We start from the raw sequence: 22,103 nt of genomic DNA, 5'->3' as shown, positions 1-22,103 counted from the left end.
AAAAAACTCATGAGTACAACGTACACAATAATCATGATCTATAACCAAGAGCGTGAGCCTCAACAATGTCAATAATGTTAAACAGTACATTAAAGCACATTAAATAATCTGAGAATGCTGGGCATAGGAGGGCGAGGGCTGGAAAATAAAACTTTATCAACAAAAATGGAAGGGAGCAGTAAATAGGGCGATTCGAATCAAGGTGAGGAGTTACTCAAAGATCCCAAACAGGAACAACATTGCCACATCATAACATATGTATGTTGGATTATACCACCAGAGAAGGGGGGTGTTTCAGGACAGAATGAGTTTGTGTGGAGGGGTTGTCCCTAGTTGGTTTAAGTGAGAATTGTATGTACATCCAGCTAGTAGGCACTGGACTAAAGAGTGGTGGAAGACAAGAATAAGGTTTGCAGCACCATCAAGTCATTTCTGTTAGAGCAGGAAGTGAGGCAATAGAGGCATTAATGGTGGGTCTATAAATTAAGAAGCAAATGTGCTGGCATGGTATTAGGCTACTACAAACCTTTTCAGGTAGGGGAGCAATGTTGTTTCCGTACCCTCAGCTGCAAGCCTGTTCCAACAGAAAGGGTCCCCAAAACTGGCCAAAAACATCCAACTGATCATTGGTTTTGCGTATAACTGGCTCACTGTGGGCTATCCGCAAAAGCTTTATCATCCATTCGTAAAGGGTTAGTAAGGCCTTTTGTCTCCAATGACACATATCTGGGCTTCTGCCAGGGATGTTGCATTCCATCTGTGGCTATGGGTATGAAATCAACTAATGTCAGTCATTTCAAATATTAATATTAGGTGTGCAGACGGAGAAAATATTCAGTCTGCTGATCTCCCACATAGAACGCTAGCACAGCTGTATATTTTGACTGCCACACAGGATTTGTAATAGGTGCTAGCCCTCATGAGAGCACCTCCAGCACGTTGAGTAGTAAAACAGGCCTCCTGTATTTCGTTTCTGGGGTGCCCAGTACCATCTATAAAATATCGTAAAGTACAAGAACTTGGGGTGTGCTTTCCTATGGTAATATATGAGTAGGTTATGGGTATTTTGCCATATCAATCTGGAAGTGCTTTCAGTAGATTTGGCGACTGCTCCATGGAATGTCCCAAAAGCATAAAATATTCCCAAATTTAGGAGTAAACATAGTTCTGTTCACTTTCCTGATTTCATGGCACATCAACCTAGAGACAACAGTGCCAGAGGTACCAAATGCAAGCTTGGGGTAGCAGGTGCTGCCCCTGGTACAGTTCATTGATCCATGGAAGATATTCTATTAATCTTAACTTCCGATTACACAACGAAAACCCTGATCCTTAAAAGATTTACTGGATTAATAATGCTAACTGATTGTGTACTGGCCTGAACTGAGCCAATGTGATATTAACAGTCAATTTGGAGTAAGATTGTTTGGCTTCTTATGAAGACATGTGGATTTTTATCATAGGCAGGTTCTTAGGCAGGCAGTTAAACTTGAATGCTGGAAAGGCATGATCTTTAAATAGTCCGCTGTCTACTTTACTAGTAAATAAATGTTGCTGACTTTCAACTGGACAAACAATTATTTAATTGGTGCTATGTATCTCTTCATTGGTCAGTAGTTCACACAGCACAGAAAAACCTAACGCCTGGCTTGGATGATTTTTAGCAGCATGTAGGAGAAACTGTTTGGTTACTCTCTGCTCTACATGACTTGCTTTGGCAAACTTAGACTATGGCATTATTAAGGGCATCTGGAAGATAGTACAATACATGTACACATTAATGTAGTGTCATATTAAAGTAGTGCCACAGTCTAAGTTAATGGTGTGAAAGTTATGTTGTGCATTGCGGCTGTAAGATGCCTGAGCAACAAAAGAGTATTAACTGATTTGTTTCGCAAGGAACAGTTAGTGGGGTGCACTAACAATACGCATACTCAGAAAAAGCATAAGTTAGAAAGTTGGATCTTAAGATGACCTGGTACCTATTATTTATATGGTGAAGATCTGTCAGGTTTCCAATTCGGAGAACACAAGGAAAGAGACATATTCAATAAGATTCCCAGAGAAACAGAGACCATCGAGTTTACAAGATATTCTGGAGATTGTCGGGCACCAGCTATTGGTGTCTCAACCACATGCCCACACATGTACACACACATGCACACACACACACACACGTGCAATCACACCCACACACACACACATTGCACTTGCCACAGATTCTGAGCCAGCAGAGGCGGTAGAGCATTCACATTGGTTCCAGGTTCTGACAAATATGGTCAGAACTAGGAAAATGGTGTATGGGAACTTTTCATTTCTTGTGGGCCTCCTGCTCTTGCTTAGTTACTGGCTGTATACGTCTCACCTTTGCTTTTTGAAAAGGTCTATAACTAGTGAAAAAACAGAAAACTAAATAGATGAATACTACTATTGTATCAGCCCACGAACTCTAATACTAAATCACCAGATGTTTAGATGTATTCTGATTTATTTTATTTTTCCCATATATATATATTTTTATACACATTTTTTTAAACATTTTAGGGAAGATAAATAAACATTTCATGGATAGATTTCAAAATATTTGATGATCAAATTGATGTTTCAAATAGTGTTGACAGACAAATCTAAAAATTACATAACAAACACATGGACGAGCATACAACAAAGAATGATGGAGGCAACGTGGTAGGTAGCACACAGGCAAAGCGGTGGGTGACACTCCTTTGTTCTGTTGGGATACCTCCTTAATTTGTGATTCCCTCAGCTTTCGTTCATTGGGGTGACTCCACAGATGTGCTTACCTGCTTACTCATCTTTGAAGAGTCTAAATTTCAAGATGGCGTGGTAGTGGTCTGCTCACATCTCCTACCATCAGTGTCCCCAGTGTTTCCTTGTGCCAATAAGGTCTCAGCAGTTCTTACTCTTCTGAATGATTCAGACGGTTAAATACACACGTTTGTGGGTTAAATGCTAGTTTCAGGGTAAATGAATTTAATACGTGTGTTATGCTAATCGTTAGCTTGAAAAGCTCCAAATGTGACAAAGCATTGCAGACATATTTGCTTCTTCCCTTTCCTTACTCTGTCCCCCAATTTTTATCCCACCGGAATCACTCTTAAGAGTTCTGTGCAATTATTTAACTCTAAGAACTATTTCCATTCAGGAAGATTGAGAGATTAACCTTTGTGTCCATTGTTCCTCTTTCCCTGGAAGGGCTGCTATTACTATCCGTTTGCCAAGCCAACCTCCTGACATTGATAGAGGTGTTAACTTCTGTTAAATACTATTAGTCGCATGCAGATTCCGGATGTTAGACGACTTCAATACAAAGAAAAGAAAGATCAACCATTGAAAGAAGTTTGGGTCTCTATTGTGGGCTAGTTGGTCATCATGTTTGAAAATACCCTCAGCAATGGCAAAGTTATCAAGTCTGTCCTTTACTTTCGAACTCTGGACAGGCCTGTCTGCAAGAAAAAAGTGTGCCCAATCAAAAGCTCATTTTTATTTGCCTGTTGAGCTGACCACTTCCATGGGCCCTAGTGCACTTCTGGCTCTAATTGATTGTGAAACAAACAAAACGTGCACTAGCAATCACGCAGAGTAGCATTCCCACCCATTGTTCTTTTGCTCACCATGCCAACTCAGTTTGGACCGAACAATATGCAAATAAGTCTTGACCCTGTTCCTCAAGGGAACAGTCCAGCATGAACTGACAAGCCAGTTCCTGTCTGAACAAAAACACAAGCAACCCAGGACTGGTTTAACCCTAGCTGTGGGCTCCTCAGTCAGGCACAGCTTGGCTCCAGTGACACAGTGAGTACAGGAACCCCATCTCACCATACCCATGACACGCAGGGCAGTACATAAAACAAACAATAGGTGATGGGAGGAATGCTTGCAATTTATCTAACCACTGCCAATCACTCAGGACAGCATCTCAACCCATCATTACTTTTCTCACCATGCCACCTCAGTTTGGACTAGTCATAAGCAAATCATCATTGCTCCATTTCTGAAGGGAACAGTCCAGCATATACTGCTAAGACAGATTCTCCCTGAACTCGAACCAAAGCAACCCTTGACTAGTTTCACCCTACTTATAAGCCCATGAGCTGGGTACAGCTTGTTTCCGGTGAAACAATGAGCATCGGACCCATGTCTGGGCAAATCCATGTCACTAAGGCGGCTACATGAAACTCACAAAAGTTGATGTCAGGATGCTTGCAATTTATCTGACTACTGGCAATCAATCGGGGTAGCATTTCAACCCATCGTTCTTTTGTCCACCATGCCACCACAGTTTGGACCCATCCAGATGAAAATCAATCTAGATCACAACACCCAGCCTCCCCCATTCTGTCCTATGGGCAGGCGGGCCTTTCAGCAGTGAAAAACGAAATGGAGTGTTTTTCACTGTCAGGACAGAACACACACCTTAGTATATATCCTGCCTTTTTCTTACACTGCACCCTGCCCAGGGGTTACCTGGGACCTACCACAGGGGTGCCCAATGTTTATGCAAAAGGGAAAGTCAGGCCTGACCAGTGGTTGCACTTGTCAGGACAACATGCTAACTTAGTAAACTGCGCGCAGGCCCTACAATGCAGGCCTGAGTTCCCTTCTCTGTGCGCCTTTGCATTACTAGCCCTGGCACACACAGTGCACATCACTAGGGACTCCTCTAGTAAGGCTAACATACCAATCATGGCCAACCAATTACCATTACACTTTACATAGAGAACACCCGCACCTTGACACCGATCAGTAGTGGCAAAGTACCCAAGGCTTCTAAATTGCGAACTCTGTCAGGAAAACGGTCTCAGGGGAAAGCAAAAAGTTTAGGGATCTTTAGCCAAAAAGGCCAAGTCCTACAGGTACCTATTCATATTTTTTGAATCCTCTGTCGTTTACTTATCTGTCGTCTCCTCTAACCAACTAAAGTTCTAAAACTGTCATATGGAAGGCACTGAAAGCTACCTTGTATATCACATAGAAAAATGTAGCTCTAACGGTATTGAAGAATTGGGATATGTGTGCAATTATTTATTTTTGTAGTATTATGCCCATTCTTACTAGGCCCTCAGAGGGGGCACAGAGCCTAACATCATTTTGATGCAACTGTGATAAGAGCTTAGATAACCATTAATACAACAGCTTAAGCGTATCGGGGTAGTGTAAAAATGAGCAAGTGACGTTTTTGAAAAAACATTAGTTATGATCACTAAGAGCATTTTTGTCATATGCCTAAGAGCAGGTTAAACTAAAACATTTATAGTATTGATGATGCCGGGGCCTGTCGGGAGTAGACTATGTACTTTGAGAATAAAGTGTTTTAAGGGAATTAGGGCCATATGTAGGTAATCTCAATTTACCTATTCTTAAATACTGAATTTTACCGATTCGGTATTTAAGAATAGGTAAATGGCATGTAGGTAATTTTTCGTTAAAAATTACCGAATCGGTAAGATTCGGTAATTACCGAATCGGTATTTACCGATTCGGTAATTGCCATTCATTCCTATGGGCCTCCAGGCCCATAGGAATGAGTGGCAATTACCGAATCGGTAAATACCAATTCGGTAAAAGGGGGAAAACATTGAAGGGTTGCAGGGTGTCACTTTGACACCCTGTTGCACCCCTCAATTGCGTATGGGTGCACATGTGGCACACATACATGCCCTAAGGGCATGTATGTCTGCTAGATGGCACCTTTGAAAATGCACAGATTTGCATTTTCAAAGGTATTTGTTATTTACCACCAACTTATAGTTGGTGGTAAATAACGAATCCTAAAATGGGAAAAGCACTCATTTGAGTGCTCCCTACATTTCAGATTCGGTAATTTACCAATTCGTTATTTTTAAAAATTGGTAATTTACCGAGTTCTTAAATACCGATTTGGCAAATTACCGAATCTGAAATGTAGCCACCTACATATGAAAAGCCTAATTCCGGTCGGTAACGGCCGAAATTCGGTAATTTCGGCCGTTACCGACCGGAATTATGTTTCCTACATCTGACCCTTAGTCGGGTAGGGGCAATTGGTTATGGTGAGATAAGTTTAACTGCCATTCTATTTTGCTTTTATTTTATCAGAGCAATGACTTTTTTTTTCATCGGCAGCACGGAATTGCAGTCAAAAAGTAGTTGAAACCCCTAGACATTTGTGATTTAAGTGCTAGTATTCTTTAAAGGCTGGCATCAGAATGTGTGTGCTGCAAAAACGGACTTTAGGGGCTTTATAAGAGGGCTGTGCTGCCGGAGCGTCACTTTTTGTTTACGCTCCGCTGTCCCAGGCCTCTCAATCATATCTATGACGTGACGCAAAGCCAACCTGCGTGGCTTTGCATATCCGCACAGAAAGCGATGTGTTGGCTTACTCTGGTTCAAGGAGGAACTCCATGGGCGTTGCGGGGGAGGTTCCTACGCGGCACCCATTTTTTGGGGGCGCTGCCTCAGATTTACAAAATCACGTAAACCTGGGGCAGCACCTATACCTTATGTCCCCCAGAACAGGATTAACGAGAATGAATGTGTTAATTTTTCCTTGTTTTTTCCTCTTTCTATCTATGCTGCATTATGCAGCACACATAGAATGAGGAAAACGCCTTCAGGGATAGTTTTTGTGCAGGAATGTAAATGTATGTAAATGTATAGGCATTTATATAGCGCACTACTTACCCGGAGGGTCCCAAGGCGCTTCGACCGCTGCGAAACCCTTCCTGGCTTCCCTGAGAGATGGTCCCTTAATGGGTATCTCCAGGGTGAGACCAGGCATCCCCGGCGGTCTGGTGGGGCCGTTAGTGAAGATGAGGCAAGCTAATGCCCAGAGTTGCCGAGTGTGATCGCTGATCAGAGTGGGCACCGGGGCGAGAGAATTATCGAGTCCGCTGACCCTGGTCCAGAAACCTGCCGCGCCGGGAACCGAACCCTGGTCCCGGGCCGTCCTCTGTTCTCGGGTCTGCCGCCTCTAACCAGTGAGCCACACTGTGCAGGTGACCCTTCCTGCACAAAAGCAATCCTGCCAACAATGAAGACTACCTTGCACCGCAGTACAAGTGTGCTTGCATTTGCGCTAGGCACAAAATTGTGACCCAGCACAGTCTAAAAAGGACAAGAATGCACTGTATCTCATACATACGGTGCATTCCTGACCTTTCAAATTGGGATAAGGCAGTGCAAAGATGTACAGTACTGCCCTATGCAGTTTTTTTGTAAATGAGACCCTAAGTTTATAAAATAAGGCGTTATAAGTAAGACATCCAGAGCATGTTACAGACCTATCATTGTTTAAGACACTGTATAGTGGAGTGCCCTGATGACTTGGCTACCAATTATGAGGGGACGGGTGGGGGTTATAGAGCCCTGGACAAGCCTGAGTCCAGCTTGCTATGACAGAAGTTAAAATTGCGAGGCGAAAGGATACATTTACACTGAAGGTGAAAAGGTTATAAAATTAGAAATCATTACTGCTCTACTCAATGTGTTCAAAATGCAAAGCTGTTTTTTCAACTATGCTGTTGGACTCGGAGTAAATGATGCAAGGTAATATGGCAATTGGAAGCGAGGCCTAGGTCCACAAGGTGTTTGTGCATTGGGCCTCGATAAAGGCCAGGGACCATGTCCAGTCTGTCCTTTGCATAGTCAAAGCCATGCGTATTTGCTTTGGTCCACATGGAGGGGGAGGGGGGCAGGAAACTAGATACAGTGGTGATCAACCACTACTGCAAATGAATGAAGGCTGGGAAGGAACACAGCCTGGCCAAAGGTTAAGTCCTGCATTGAACTCGTTCATTGCACATGAGTGCAATGTACAAAGGGTTATGTCCACTTGGTGGTTTGCGAGCAGGGCTTGGCAGAATCTAAAGCAGTATGTGACAGTAATAATTTAGAGTATATAATATTGTAATATCAGTAAATAATAAAACATATGGAAACAAGTAATTGAGTGTCCATTGTGAAATCATTTATATTGTCAATGACATGATTGGTGATGTCGCCCAGGATGTCATCAGTGATATCATATGGAACCTTGTGTGTGAGGTCATGAGTAGTGAATTAGTGGATGAGTTATGGTTGTTTGTATTCACAAACAAAACGGGAGAATTCTAGAGGTATTTTGGTTTGGCTTTTTGGCGCAGCTGCAGACAAGACCTTTTGTTATCAATAATTTAACATACACATAAAGTGATCCTTCTACCGAATGCTATTGACTGATTTGTTTTACTTCTGTCTCATGGGAAGTATATCCATTGGAAAGCATGAGGGACAACCTTACATCTGACAAAAATACTTTTTGTCACATTCAGTTCTTTAGCTCATAAAAAAGCTTTTAAAAAAAAAACACACAAAAAAATCACTGTTTTCCTTCCTGGTTATCTCGCACTATCTCTTGATGCGGAATCTCTGCAGGTAGCTCTCTCAGCAGTAGCTAGTCCAAGTGACAGTCCTTCTTCTGTGTTTGATAATGGTAGCAGCTGCGACATGCAAACAGGGGCAATCAACTTTGAGACTAGGCCAAATACACAGTAAATCTTACAAAAGAATCTCATAACAAACACAGCGGCAGAAAACAATGAACAGAAAGATTAATTTCAGTACATTTTATACTGCAGCATGCTCTGGCTTTCTTACACTGCCTTTGATACAACTTCTCTATGGGTGTCTTTCCTCTGCACTAGCCCAGTGCTAATGAAAGTCCCTTTCTGTATCTGACCGTATTGACAGGTCCAAAATTCGAAACAAGATTAACATACTTTGAAAAGAGACCAAAAATCAAAGCCTTACCTCGAACATAGTGTAGTAGTTTACTGTGCTTTTGGGTCCCTATTTAAATTTTCGTGGCCGTGAAGTAGATTTCAGACTTTTCAACACTGCCAGACACCTAAGATGGACCATCTCATAGGCTGGACTATTGCAGAGGAATGCTACATGCATATGAACACCAGAAATATTGCATACTGCTATGGTTTATACGTGTCTCTGAGAAAAAGTGATTGTTCCACACTGTGGGCGCCAAAGTACAAAATGGCTCCCAGCCTGCCACTGCAGACTGAAGGGGAAGTTATCACTCTGCCAGTTCCGCTTATCTATTAACATTACTGGCAAAGTCACCCCTTCTCTTAACAAATAATGAAGGTCCCCCCCTAAGTAAGGCCTGAAGAGCCCTACGACAGGGAGCTGTATATTATTAAGTGGGACATGTATATTTATATATGCACTTGGAGAAAAACCACTCAAATTGTCGTTTTGCTGGGGAAAAGTTAGTAGCCCCATTGGCTAATATAGGGTGGCAGACTGGCACCAAAGCCTGGCTAACTTCTGAATGGAGCTACCTAACTGGGTACTCTAAAGTATCAAATTAATCATGGCATTAAACCCAACCTGATTCCCAGGCTGACTTTATTGTCACCATTGAACTAAAGTACCTTTTGTAAAGTTGCTACTCTGTGACCCAGGTAGTCCAGTAGCCTCACATAGGCACTTTCAGCCCACCTGGGGGGTTCTGTGAATGACTCCCAGATTTAGGCTCAAATACAGCCTGCTGCAGGGTGAGGTGTTACAACCCATTCACAGGAAGCCACTCAGGGTGTTAGCCCAAAAGGCGAGCTTCAAAAGGGAAGCCGCCTTCGATGGCCAAATGGTGATAACAGTCCTGAAGGGCTGCCTTTTGTTCCTCTAGACTGATGAGAGACAGGACCAGAGACTGAAAAACGGTCCCCAAAACCTGTTTTCCCATGGGTATGTAGCATCAGGTAGCCACACCTCCAGGGTGGGCTATCAAGCTCCTTACAGTGGAGGAGAGGTTCAGACATCTTGAAAGTGGTCAGAAAAGTGCACTCTGGGATTGCCAATTGCTACAAATTGCCAGAAAAGACAACAAATGAGAAGCAGTGTCAGATACAATTATTTTTAGTTCTAATGATTTCATTAATTAATTATTGAAACAGCTCGATTATTTCAAGATCTTTTTTTTTATTGGATCTCTCAAGTATTTATATTTCATCCAGATTAATATAGAGTTATATTACACCACTCATCTGACAGGCCATATTGCAAGATCGGGGAAAGCGTATCAACTTACACAACAATACAGTCCTAGTATCTCAGCATGTCCGATATACTAGTTTCCACCCTAAGTTGTAGGAAAGCCTATGCATGGATTGTTGAATGTACCAAACACACTGTGTGTCGTGTTAAGATCCAAAGATTTTGCTTGTAAATACACACTAACCCAAGAGACTAACATTCAGAGTGATTGTACAGGACTTTTATGCACAACGCCCCACAAATAGATACGTGGAAGATAGGAGTTTTGTTTAATATGATGAGATTTTTGTCTGTTTTGAGTTTTGTAATGTCTTGTCCTATTTCGTTGAATCTTTGTATAGAGCAATGTTTATGTTTACTGTATCAATATTTGCAGTAACTTTATTTTAGTCTGGATGAAATATGAATACTTGAGAGATCCAATAAAAGGAAGATCTCGAAATAATCGAGCTGTTTCAATGATTAATTGATGTAATCATTAGAATTAAAAAACTAAAAATATTTGTATCTGTCCCTGCTTCTCATTTGTTTTCTTTTCCCTGCATATTAGCCCTTGAGAAGTAGCGTTACTAAGACTACCCCTGTTTTTTTGCTCCACAAATTGCCAGAAAACCATCCCCAAGGGGAGGGGACCTGATAGCTTATTGGCTAGTGACCAGGATCTCCCCTTGGGGATCTTTCCTGGGTCAAATATGGCACCCTGGACCTCAGTTCCCATCAGGATTGCAATAGGGACCGAAGTAGGACTGCCCTGTTGCCCATGGGCTGCACAAAGAGAGGCTACGTTGTCTGCTGGACTGCACCTGCAGCACTTTTGACTAGCGAAGTTAGGACTGTGCCTGTGGCTCCTGGCTCAGGAAAATGTGGTTTCCCGACAATAGATTGAAGCAGTGACGTCAATAGTATGTCACCCTGTAACCAGCTCCAGGGACAAAAGAGCTGGGGAAGCCCAAACCAGCAAGTTGCTAGCCAATGGACAAGATTCACCGCTAGCTGCCACTGGGCTCCCAAAGAGACAGATACTCAACGGCCAAAAGTTGCACCTGAGTGCCATCAGAGTCCACATTGGTCTCCCAAGAGGGATACTACCCTCCACCAAAGGATTTCACCCCAACTGCTGTGTTCGGAGGCTGGTAGACCAGCCGCAGCTGGCCTTCTACTGTCTCGAAAAGGATGTCGTGGGACCCCTTCCACTGTGGCCAAGTTGTCCCACATCACCCGTGGATCGAGGAATTACCACAAAGGCACCCCCGTTGACTGCCCTGCAACAGGAGCATCCTTTGAGCATCTTCTCATCCTGCATTCCTAGCTCCAGGACCACTCCATTAGCGTCTATGGTGGTCGTGCTGTACAGGCTGAAAAGGACTGAAAGCGCTCTGGTGCTCAGTTGACTGTCCAAATCAACTCCAATGCCACCCCGTCCCCTCCAAAGACCACCATTTTGTCAGCGTTGGTCACCCAAGCCAGGCCGAAGTAGCCAAACTAACTCTTACAAACTTTTGAAACGTTTCAAAACTTTTGATAAGGTACCAAACTTTTGATTGACCAATGCTTGTTTGTGGTTGACATTAAACGTAATAAAACTCTGGTGGATTTTGCTCAAAAGTACTCTATAAATTCATGAAAATATAATCTATTTTTATGAATTGGTGTCCAGTTTCTTTTACGCTTTGTGACATTCTTAATTCGTTGTTTTGCACTGTTAAAAGCTTTACACTAAGTTATTTTGTGAAAGGATTGCTGTTCGAAAGCCATAGCTACCCAGGGTTGAGCTTAAGGTTGTTCAAACGAGCCTGATTGGATCCAAGATGGTTTTTGTGAGTGCATTCCGAGAGAAGGCCCCATAGCCATGCCATATAATATATCCAAATCCTCACAGCCGGTCCTGATGGATTAAATTGATATTGTTCCAGACCCTCTGTGTACAGTTGGAAAAGGGCTGTTGTCTTGTTTCTTATTTTTACACTTCTTAGTCCGCACTCTGATGGTGTCCAGGCTGCAGGAGTGATGAGAGCCACCACAGATTATGAGCTTGTCTGCGACACAGTGGGTTGTGATGGCTTTGTAAATGATGCAGCTGCTTTTGAAGATTGTGCTGCCTGGTAAGGAGAACCAATGGAGGTATGTATGTTTTAACAACTACTGCCTAAACCACGAATACCTTAACGACGAATGCTTAACAACTACCAATGCCAAATCACTACTTTCTTTACAACGAGTTCCTAAACCACAAATTAATCCATCTAGAGACTGGCCAATAGATGGCCCTATTGTAATAACAATACTTCTGTGTGTGATTCAAAATTGTATTATTTGATGTGTTTTGTGCTAAGAGTTCTTTTTCTTTTTCACTTTTCTCAGAACTGCATTTAAATGTTTAGACAGATATAGGAATAATGCCCTAATGATGTGATTTGTTCTGCAAAACATATGTTTTCATAATATAAGATACAATCATTTAAAATATTAAAAAAAAAATGTAAACATTAAAATCAAAATTTATGAGGGTTGTTTTGAAGATGACAACGTTTTATTATTTGAATATGTATTGAAATGTTACTTTGTAGTGTGTGCTAAAGAATTCAGTTAAAATTGCTTTTTTACTCGTGTTATGGCACTGACCAGGGATGTATTGAAATATAAACTAGCTCTACCAATCATCTTCTGCCAAAAGCATTCTTTGAATGCCTTGTTTTTCTGAAGAGCCAGGGATAAAATCTTATCTCAAACAACAATAATAAACTGACGCACGTCCTTCTTTTGGCCCCCCTCAGACCATTCATCACCGATTATTTTCTTTATACGAATTGCGCCATCCTCCTGTAAACACAGAAAATATACTTTGCCTCAATACATATGACTGACATCTTAAGTGTAAATACAATTCCTTCACAGCTTGTTCCCCGATGTCTTTGCCCACGCATAGCCTCTACATAACCCTGAGGCCCAAAGTTCATGGGATGATTTATTGGCAATGCCTCAGCAGATACTTGCCACGTATTACCAAGCTGGCAGGATCGTTTAACAGAATGAGCGGAGGGGAGAGGCTCGTGGTTTAGGAAAGTCGTTTTAAGAAAAGTCGTGCTTTAGGAAAGTCGTGCTTTAGGAAAGTCGTTGTTCAGGATTCGTTGTTCAGGTAAGTAGTGATAAACACTTCGTTGTTAAGGATGTTTCCCCCAATGGAGTTCCCTCAGCGGGAGAGTAATATGATCATATTTATTTTGGCCCAAGATGAGTTACTGTATGTACGATACCTATAAGGGGAACCAGCGAGGAGGGTCGGAGGCCATGGAGCTAAGTGTTACCATCATACTCATGCAAGAGTGCGGGGGCTTGAGTAACAGTTCAGAATCTACTTTCTGGAAGAGACAGTTTCACACTTTTTACTAGACAGTACTTGGATCAGTCCATCTTTGTTTTCCTTGAGTGTGAGGTTGGTATCCAGGCTGAATCCAAGTGACTGGGCATTCAGCTAAAGTTGACGTTCTAAGCTATCAAAGTTTGTGTCATTGAGCCAGGTTTTTCCTACTTCTTGCTTGTTTTCTTGGCAAATAACAGGAACTCTTTCTCTGTGGGCTTGAGCTTCAGGTATTCGCTAGACCGTCATTCCTGAATTAGGTGCAGGCAGTGTTTGAGATGTTGGATGTCTGCACCGAATGAGAGTATTGAGTAGAGCTGAGTACTGTTGGCATATTGGTGAATTGTGAAGCTGTTATTTGTGAGTAGGGACCCTCGTTCATATTTAGCATGACAATTCTATCTCCGTTTACAATATTAACTTCCAGGAATCATTTAGATAGTTCTAGAATACATTTAAGCGACGTCTTCTTGTAGCTGCTCCTTTAAATATGTAATGAAATGTTGTATGGTGAAAAGCCATGCAACACCTGATAGAAAATTAAAAAATACTATTTTGGAAAAGTATGAAGAGTTGGCAAAAGGCAATTTAGTTAATGTCAGAAAAATTGTGTATCTTGGACAGGAACAGAGGGCAGGGGGAGGGTAAATATTTGGAAACATATGGGAGAGGTGTAATCCAATAGGAGGTATTTAGGAAGGAGATGAGAGAAAATCACAAAACATCAACAATGGGAGAGGGAAGTTGACTACAGGAGTAAGCACCAAATATATGTGTTGGAAAGTAGCAGTGAAAGGCGATGCATTATTTATCAAGATGAATAAAATACTTAATTGTACATAACACATTTGATGCAAATTTCCTCCAGGTACCCCTCGGCCTGTGGCCTTGTGAATTTGTGGTTGTGCAGTACATCAATGATTCCCATTCTCCACTTAACACAACACAAAAGAACATCCTTCAATTTTTGGAGAAAATTCTAAATACGGGACGATTCAAAGCCTGAATTTCCTCCAACATAGGGATAGTATGGTAGAGGAAATTTCCTACTGAAAATGTATAATTTTTAGTTGCCACCAAACTCTTGTAGCCCTTACCAGAGACTAGCGTGGTGATGGCCTTAGCTTCACTGAGAGTTTGAACACACTGGCCCATAGTTTTCATTGCACCCAGGAAAAGATTGGCAGAGAGATTTCCCACTGCAGGCTCATATTTTGCTCTCTCCCAGGGGCTACGCACTTCTTCGAGTTGGATTGACTGTAGATTGTCCAAGATAAAGGGACTCTCCTGAAGTAGGGAGGGGTGACCTGGACCACGTGTGCACAACATGGGGGGGGGGGTCTTGGGCAGGAAGGGACAGGAGGTTTATAAGCCCGGGCGACCCTCACCAAGCCTGCTTTGTCTCTGTTCTCGTCTGAGCCGAAGCACAAAATGTAAATTGGCCCTGCCCCTTATCAATTTGCATAAACAAAATTCAGTACCAAGATTGAGGCTGGGTATGTTCCACTCATGTCCCTCACTGGTAAACACCAGCAGCTTTAAGAGAATATTTAACACTAAGAGACGCAAGCAAATTATATAAAACTGTAAGATAACAGAAAAACATGCAAAAGCAATAAAGCGTATGTCAACAGATTGGAATTCATTACATCATCTCTTCTACCATCATACACCATCTTGACGCCTCCTGATAACAAGCCAAAAGAGTGACACATAAAACATGGCAATCAATTTTCTAACACTTACAATTGCTGTTGGAGTTGCTGCCAGCACGCAGTAAAGCACCAGAGGAGGAATAAAGCTCTCGTCTTCCAAGCCCGGGTACGGCTTCATCAGATTCCCATCCTGGCAGAAGAAACCCTGGACGTGCACCTGGAACGTGTCCGTGCACTCGAAGTAGTACGCTAGCAGGACGGTTCCGGCCATGATGACGAGCTGAAAATACAACATGGCGGGATAGACATTAATGGCAAAGCTCACGTGCCTTTTGCTCGCAGCAGCGCTAGTCCCACTGTGCCTTCTTCTCGCACCACCCAGGCAGCTCTGCCATAATCAGCGAAAGGGTTTTCTGCGTTGTAGCATCTGTTGCAGAAATCTTTTGGCAAAGAGAAGTAATGAACATATACAATTGAAGTGGATGCGCAGTTGTGCTTGCCCAGGGAAAGGTGCCCTCTGCACCCTCTTTATCCAAGGGCATGAGTATGCTGCTGGTGCCAGCCGTTCCCGGGTCACCGCATCCTGGGCAAGTTCAGCGGGGCAGCCGCGAAACATACATGTCACTAGTAAGATGGACGATGATTGAATGACTACAATGATTTTGAATGCAGTTTTAAGTTGTAACAGAAGTATGATCATTTATTTTTTATTTTCACATTCGCTTTTTGCAATGCAGATCAGTAGAATTAGTCAAAGTTAAATAAAGGTAGGACAGACCTTTTAAAATCTTTTTTGCTATTTGGGTATAAACTTCACCATTAAGGCAAGCGTTCTGAGTGACCACTTGAAGTGAATGATGTCACAATAGAGCTCAAAAACACATCTGGCATCATTTAAGAAACATTACCCAGGACGGCCCCTTTATAGCTGATGGGGCTGGTAGCGACCGAAATATTCCAGTCAAGGCATGGTGCAAAATGAGGAATTACAGTGTGAATAGGACACAAAATTACGCATTTCACAGATAACTCCTCAGGGTTCCACCTGCAATCTGCGTTAACTCCGATCCTGGAGTTAGCAGTACCTGAGACTTAACATTTGACTTAACTGGCCCAAAACCAGGGACCTCGTAGTGAGGCCCTAAAATAACAAGAACGGGATACAGGGAGATGGGCCCGTTTTTTGGAGAAATCGTAGTATATCGCAATAAATAAAGTGCTTCTGTGCAACCCAGAAACAAACATTTTAGACATTACCAAATGGTAGATACTTGTGCACTACTATGACATTACAGGTACCACCGCCACAGCATGAAACACCATCTCCATCACAGCCCTTGCGAAGCTGGATGCATACAGAACCTTACTCTGCTAGTCGGGCACCTAATAATGCCTGTTCTGCCACATTATCAAGGGTTCAAAAGGGGGTGGTGATGGACAGAGTATCTGAACCAATCAAGAACTCACACCCAGTCAACAGATCTGGGTTTAATCCATCACAGCCATGTCTGAACTGGGGTGGTAGAGTGGGCTAAAGAACGGTGATGATTTAAACCCAGATCTGTTGACTGGGTATGAGTGTTTGATTGGTTCAGATGCTCCATCCATCACCACCCTCTTTTGTACCACATTATCAAGAGTAGCACTGGTGCACTGAGAATAAGCAAGTAACATACTTTAGTAAATAATGCACCATGATATGCCTTCAGGCAGTGGAATCTGACACACAGACAAAAAGTGGTGAGGCGGGTGGAGGGGGCATAGTGGGGGTAGCACAGGGAGAGTTAATCTTTCAAAAATAAAATGACATCCCTAGGGTTGCTCGTTACATCGCGCCTCGCTGTTCCTCTGCTCTGGGTCCCAGCAGACACTGGGACAGCACCAGAGACTGCCTGTGCAATCCCTGCGCTGCACTCATGTTTCATGAGAGCAGTGCGGGGATTGGCCTGAGCAGGCTGGTTTAACACTCACTCAGGCACAGAGAGTCTCTGCTGTTTCTCCAACCCAGCTGTGTATTACAGACAGGTTTATTAATACCTCCATGGGGGAAAATTGTGTCATTCTGAGTTGGATCTTGAATGCATCCTGAAGGATTTGCTGGAGGAGTCAGGAACCAATGGCGTAGCTAGAGCTTTTGCAGCCCAGGGAGGATCCTGAGTTTGGCGCTCAGTGACGGCCGGTGCAGGTAAGGGAGGGGGGCACAGGCGGAAGAGTTGACAGACGATGAGGGAAATAAAATGTAAAAAAAAGAAAACAACTTACCTTGCCCTTGCCGAAATTGCTCACCTCACCCACCTCCCCACAAAATGTGCAGCCCCAGGTGGACTGCCCCCACACACCCCTCAGCTAAGCCACTGTCAGGAACACTACACGTAGTGACCCTCACAATTTCCCATTTTCCCATGGAGTTTCCCTTGGACATTTTGTCTACTTTCATCAAGTGAAGTGTCCAGGTAAATAATGCCAGAACCGCAGAGTTAGCACATATCTTGGAATCTCAAAGGGATTGATTGCTGAAGGACCCTGCATCAGGACTACCCTCGTGTGGAAATAAAATTGACAATTGTGCCCCATCATTTCCCTGATTCTGCCTGACAGCCATTTTTTATTCAGACAAGCATCCATTTTGTGTGACATCCATTTTGTCTTCAGACCCACAAGCAAGACACCCTGCCTCTGGCACCCCCGTTCATTGACCACACATTTCTGTGGTTTTGCCAATTCTGGGAACCAGCAGCAGATAGTTGCTGTTTTCTTAACTGTAAGACACCCTGCACCTGGCATCTTAGTTCATTGACCACCCCTTCCTGTGCTTCAGCCACTTCCCAGAACCAGCAGATAGTTCCTGTCTTAAGAAATAGTTCCTGTCCTTGACTGCAAGCCAGAGAGCAGATGGTCTCTGTTTTACACAAGATAGTTCCTCTTTTTGACTCTTGTGGTTCAGCCAATTCCCAGAACCAGCAAGATAGTTCCTGTTTTACACAAGATGGTTCCTGTTCTTGACTCTAAGCCAGAGATAAACCCCCAAATGAGTAAGGGCCTTCAACTGAAAGAGAACACATTTCCACACATCACATGCCCTCTCACGAGACACATGACACGCCCCTACCTTGACACATCTGTTGGAAATTACTGCTTGTCACTTCCCTTTTTTTTCTTGTCACTTCTCTTTTCTTCTTTTGCCTATTGACTGAAAATTGTATAAATATTCTGATGTGTGAATAAAGCTGCAGACCACTCCTGTACCCACTTGGTGCTGGAGCTCTTCCCTTAACTCGAGTTACTGGACCCTTTTTTTTTATACTCGAGCACCACAGACTCCTCTCCTTGCTTTGACTGAAATTATGATTATTAAGTATAGAAATTCTGAGATGAGGTAATATTGAATTAATTTACCACATTAATTGGCGCCCGAATAGGGACGTTCCCTTTTCCCCACCCGCCGGCGATATTGGACCCGGTACTGTCCCCTCCTGACCTGTGACGAACTTCAAAGTGCACAACGCGGGGAATTTCCGCTAACTCCCTCGAGGCAAAGAGGGGGACCAACTGTGGCCCGGCATCCACACGAGGCGGTGAGGAAAATTGCAGAACGTCCTGAACCAGAGCCCAACCTGTGAAGAGACGTGTCCGAGGTTCTGCGAGTCCCACCTTAGAAGCTGCGCGCATTTCAAGATCTTCAAGAGGCCTTCCAGTTATTTTTTCGGTGAGCACTGCTGAAAAGTATAAAGACGAACCCACAGTTTTTGTGTGTGCGGTAAAGATACATGTTTTTGTTGGTTTCTCACCTATCTTTGGTGAGGACTGCTAAACTAGTGTAAAAGACGGACTCACCACTTTGTGGGTGCGGTAAAGATACATGTTTTTGTTGGTTTCTCACTTATTTTGTGAGGACTGCTAAACTAGTAAAAAAGATGGACTCACCACTTTAGTGGGTACGGTAAAGATATATGTTCTGTTTGTTTTTCTTTTTCTCTCAATTCTAAATCTTTGAAAAGTCTTGCCATCATGCCTAATTTCTCAACAATACGTAAGATAGCAACCAAAAGGAGTATTCTTGAGAAGGAAATTCCCCTTCCTCCTCTGGATACTCCAGGACACTTCATGTATGCAAAACATGGTGTTGGTGCAATTATTTATTGTGATTTATGGGTGGATTATACTAAAGACCTAGAACACAGATATAGATGGCCTGAAAATGGTACTTTTGACATGGATTGTATTATAAAATTAGAGGAACAGTTGTGGAAGAAAAAGGGAGTCCGCCAGTCACAAAGTGACTCAGTGGAATTATGGAGAAAAGAAGCCCATAGGAGGCAACAGAAGGAATTGCATAAAGTTGAAAAGGGTAAGAGAATGTCAGAGCAGGCCAAGAAAGAACAGTTACAAGAAATAGGGAAAGAAGTAGTTAGTGAAAGGAATAAAAGAGAACAATCAGCCATTTCTACTGGTTTTTATCCTGTATTGCCATCTGCACCTGAAAACCTTAACATTGCACCATCTAAGACACAACCTACCGTCCCATCACCAGAGGATACTTTCACCAATTTCCTCTTAGATACTCCACCTTCATATGAGGTTCCAGTAATTCAACACCCTCTGCCTCCGCCACCCCTTTTACAACATAATGCACCACCTCTCACTCCAGAAGGGTGTGCCGTAGGTCCAGACCTAGGTAAAACAATTCCCGACTGCCCCTATGACCCGACTCCGAGCAACACAGGGGAGGCGGGCCAAATTAGTAAAATACTTCATGACTCCTGGAAAGAAATAAGACATCTACCAGCAATTGACACGTTTCTTCAAGCGGCCTCTGAGTTTCTTCGTACTGGAGAGAACTCACAAGCCATTAACGCTATGACTACAAGAAGATCACACCCTGTAAAAATGCACATGTATAGGTTCCTCCTTTCATAAAACACATACAAGCAGAGGAAAGAAATGTACCAGTTTCACTTTTTGACTTATTAGATTCCGCATCCGACCACACTAGTCTAGAACTTATAAATGATGCACTAGACAGGTTCACCCGTAAGGTGACCCGTATTCTGCAAAACTTGCAAACAAATGAAGAGAATAAGAAACTTGAGGAGGAAATTACTGAACCTACTAAAAAAGTCCTACCCGTTTGTTCTTCCGCCCCTAATTCACACACACCCCCACCTACTTTCCTCCAAGGTCACTCTGAACGGTCATCTCCAGATGAGTTATTTGAAAATACATCCAATGCATTAGACTACTAGTTAGACCAGGAACCTCCGCTTACATCGGAGGAGGAGGAAATAGCCAGAACTGCGACTCTATGGGTCTCTCAATATAAGATATATGACAATGATCTCATAGCCCAACTTTTTCTAGCATTACCATGCTCACACCAAAGATTAGCAGGTCTCTACATGGTACAACATCTCATCACACTCAATGACACTCATTTTAAACATGATCCAAGACTCGAAGATTTTCTCTCTGACTGCGCTGATAACATGTTCCTCCACAATAGTTCAGTTTTTCTTAACACATTTATAGATTTTAGACAGAAATACCAGAAAACGACTGAATATAAATCTTTCAATAATACTTGTGGACCAATTAATAGACTTCCTCAAACACGCCAGTTCCCCATGAGAGAGGTCCACCCCAGAGCTGACACGAATGGCGCACTACAACGCGTTTTTATTTATGTACCCTTGACAAAACTTGAGTTACTAAGGATAAAAGAGATGGTTCCCTCCCACTCAAAGGATCCTGCTGGATTCTTTAAAGAATTAGGAGATGTATTAATGATGGGAACATATACTCTTTCTGATATCACAGCAATTCTGAAATTATTGTTGCCATCGGGTATATATGACAAACTAAGAGAAAAAGATTGGGAAGTAGCAGGTGAACACATTAGATGGACCGAACTTCAGAATGACGAAAATACTAGAGTAGCAGGTCAAGGTATAGGTGACAGACTAAAAGCACTTCTTGGAACTATTTTAAAGGTGCTACCACAGTTACTGACAGTGAAAAAGGAGGACTGGGATACCATTTCCTCCTGCAAACAGAAACATGGTGAAGACATAGGAGATTATTACACCAGACTTGAAAAATGTTTTGCGGTAAATAGCGGCCTTACGCCGACAAGCGAAGCTTACTCGCATCTGTTTGTTTCCAAATTAGTAGACAACGCCTTGCCAGCTATTAAGGAAAGAGTACTAAAAGTAGAAAGTACCTGGCAAGCACATACACCACCACAGGTGTTACAAATGCTACAATATCACCAAAATCGCATTAGGGATGAAGAAGAAAATGATAAGAAACGCATGAAAGACACCAAGATGAAAGCATTAGTAGCCCAAACTTCACCCCAGCGCCAACAGACACCAGGTAGCCAGACAAACATGAAGAGCACTTGTAATTATTGCAAAAAGACGGGACACTTCGTTAAAGACTGCCCTGTCTTAAAGCACAATTTGGCTACTGGTAAGACACAGCCTCGTCCATATCAGCCAAAACAGAATGTTTCCCAAGGCAGTTCAACACCTTCAGTTCCACCGACAACACAAATGGCCCAAATGAACATTATAGACAGCGACTACACTGAATACTACCCAGATTTTTCATGATGTTGCCCAGGGAGAGAAGATGACAAACTGCCCCTAATCCCCATCCCAGTAGATCAGAAAGGCCCATTTATAGAGGTCCGACTTCTTGGGGAGGATAGAAGGTTTCTACTAGACACTGGGGCCAGTAAAACAACAATAAGCCATCAAGAGGTCCCAGAGGCTCCTCTCTCGGGTTCAAAAAGTATTTCTCTAGGTTTCTCCGGACAGCCTGTGACAAGCGCCACGTCAAAACCACTGCCCTTGCAGGTTGGTCCCCTCACGACAATTACAGATTTTATATTGACAAAATCATGTCCAGAAAATTTGCTTGGTATAAAAACATTGAAAGAATTAGGAGCTGTTATTGTTTACTCACCTAAAGATGTCAGATTATTTCTACGAAATTTTATGGGCCACTACACAAGTAGAGAATTAGACGAGCGTTTG

The 22,103-nt window shown here is 42.8% G+C and overlaps 1 protein-coding gene across 2 annotated transcripts in view; it reads right to left on the bottom strand.

Annotated features, from left to right (window-relative positions):
• Positions 1–22,103, bottom strand: part of PLPPR1 (phospholipid phosphatase related 1) — a 641,269-nt gene that overhangs the window by 129,715 nt on the left and 489,451 nt on the right. For both annotated transcript variants that reach the window (XM_086962070.1, XM_086962071.1), the window contains exon 4: positions 15,158–15,346. In XM_086962070.1, the coding sequence (XP_086818196.1) occupies positions 15,158–15,346 (189 nt within the window). The remainder of the gene's footprint in view (positions 1–15,157; positions 15,347–22,103) is intronic.

The sequence above is a fragment of the Lissotriton vulgaris genome, chromosome 3_1, assembly GCF_964263255.1.
Source record: "Lissotriton vulgaris chromosome 3_1, aLisVul1.2, whole genome shotgun sequence".
Taxonomy (NCBI): Eukaryota; Metazoa; Chordata; class Amphibia; order Caudata; family Salamandridae; genus Lissotriton; species Lissotriton vulgaris.
Note: the sequence above shows the minus strand (reverse complement) of the source record. Positions and strands in the feature narration are given on the sequence as shown.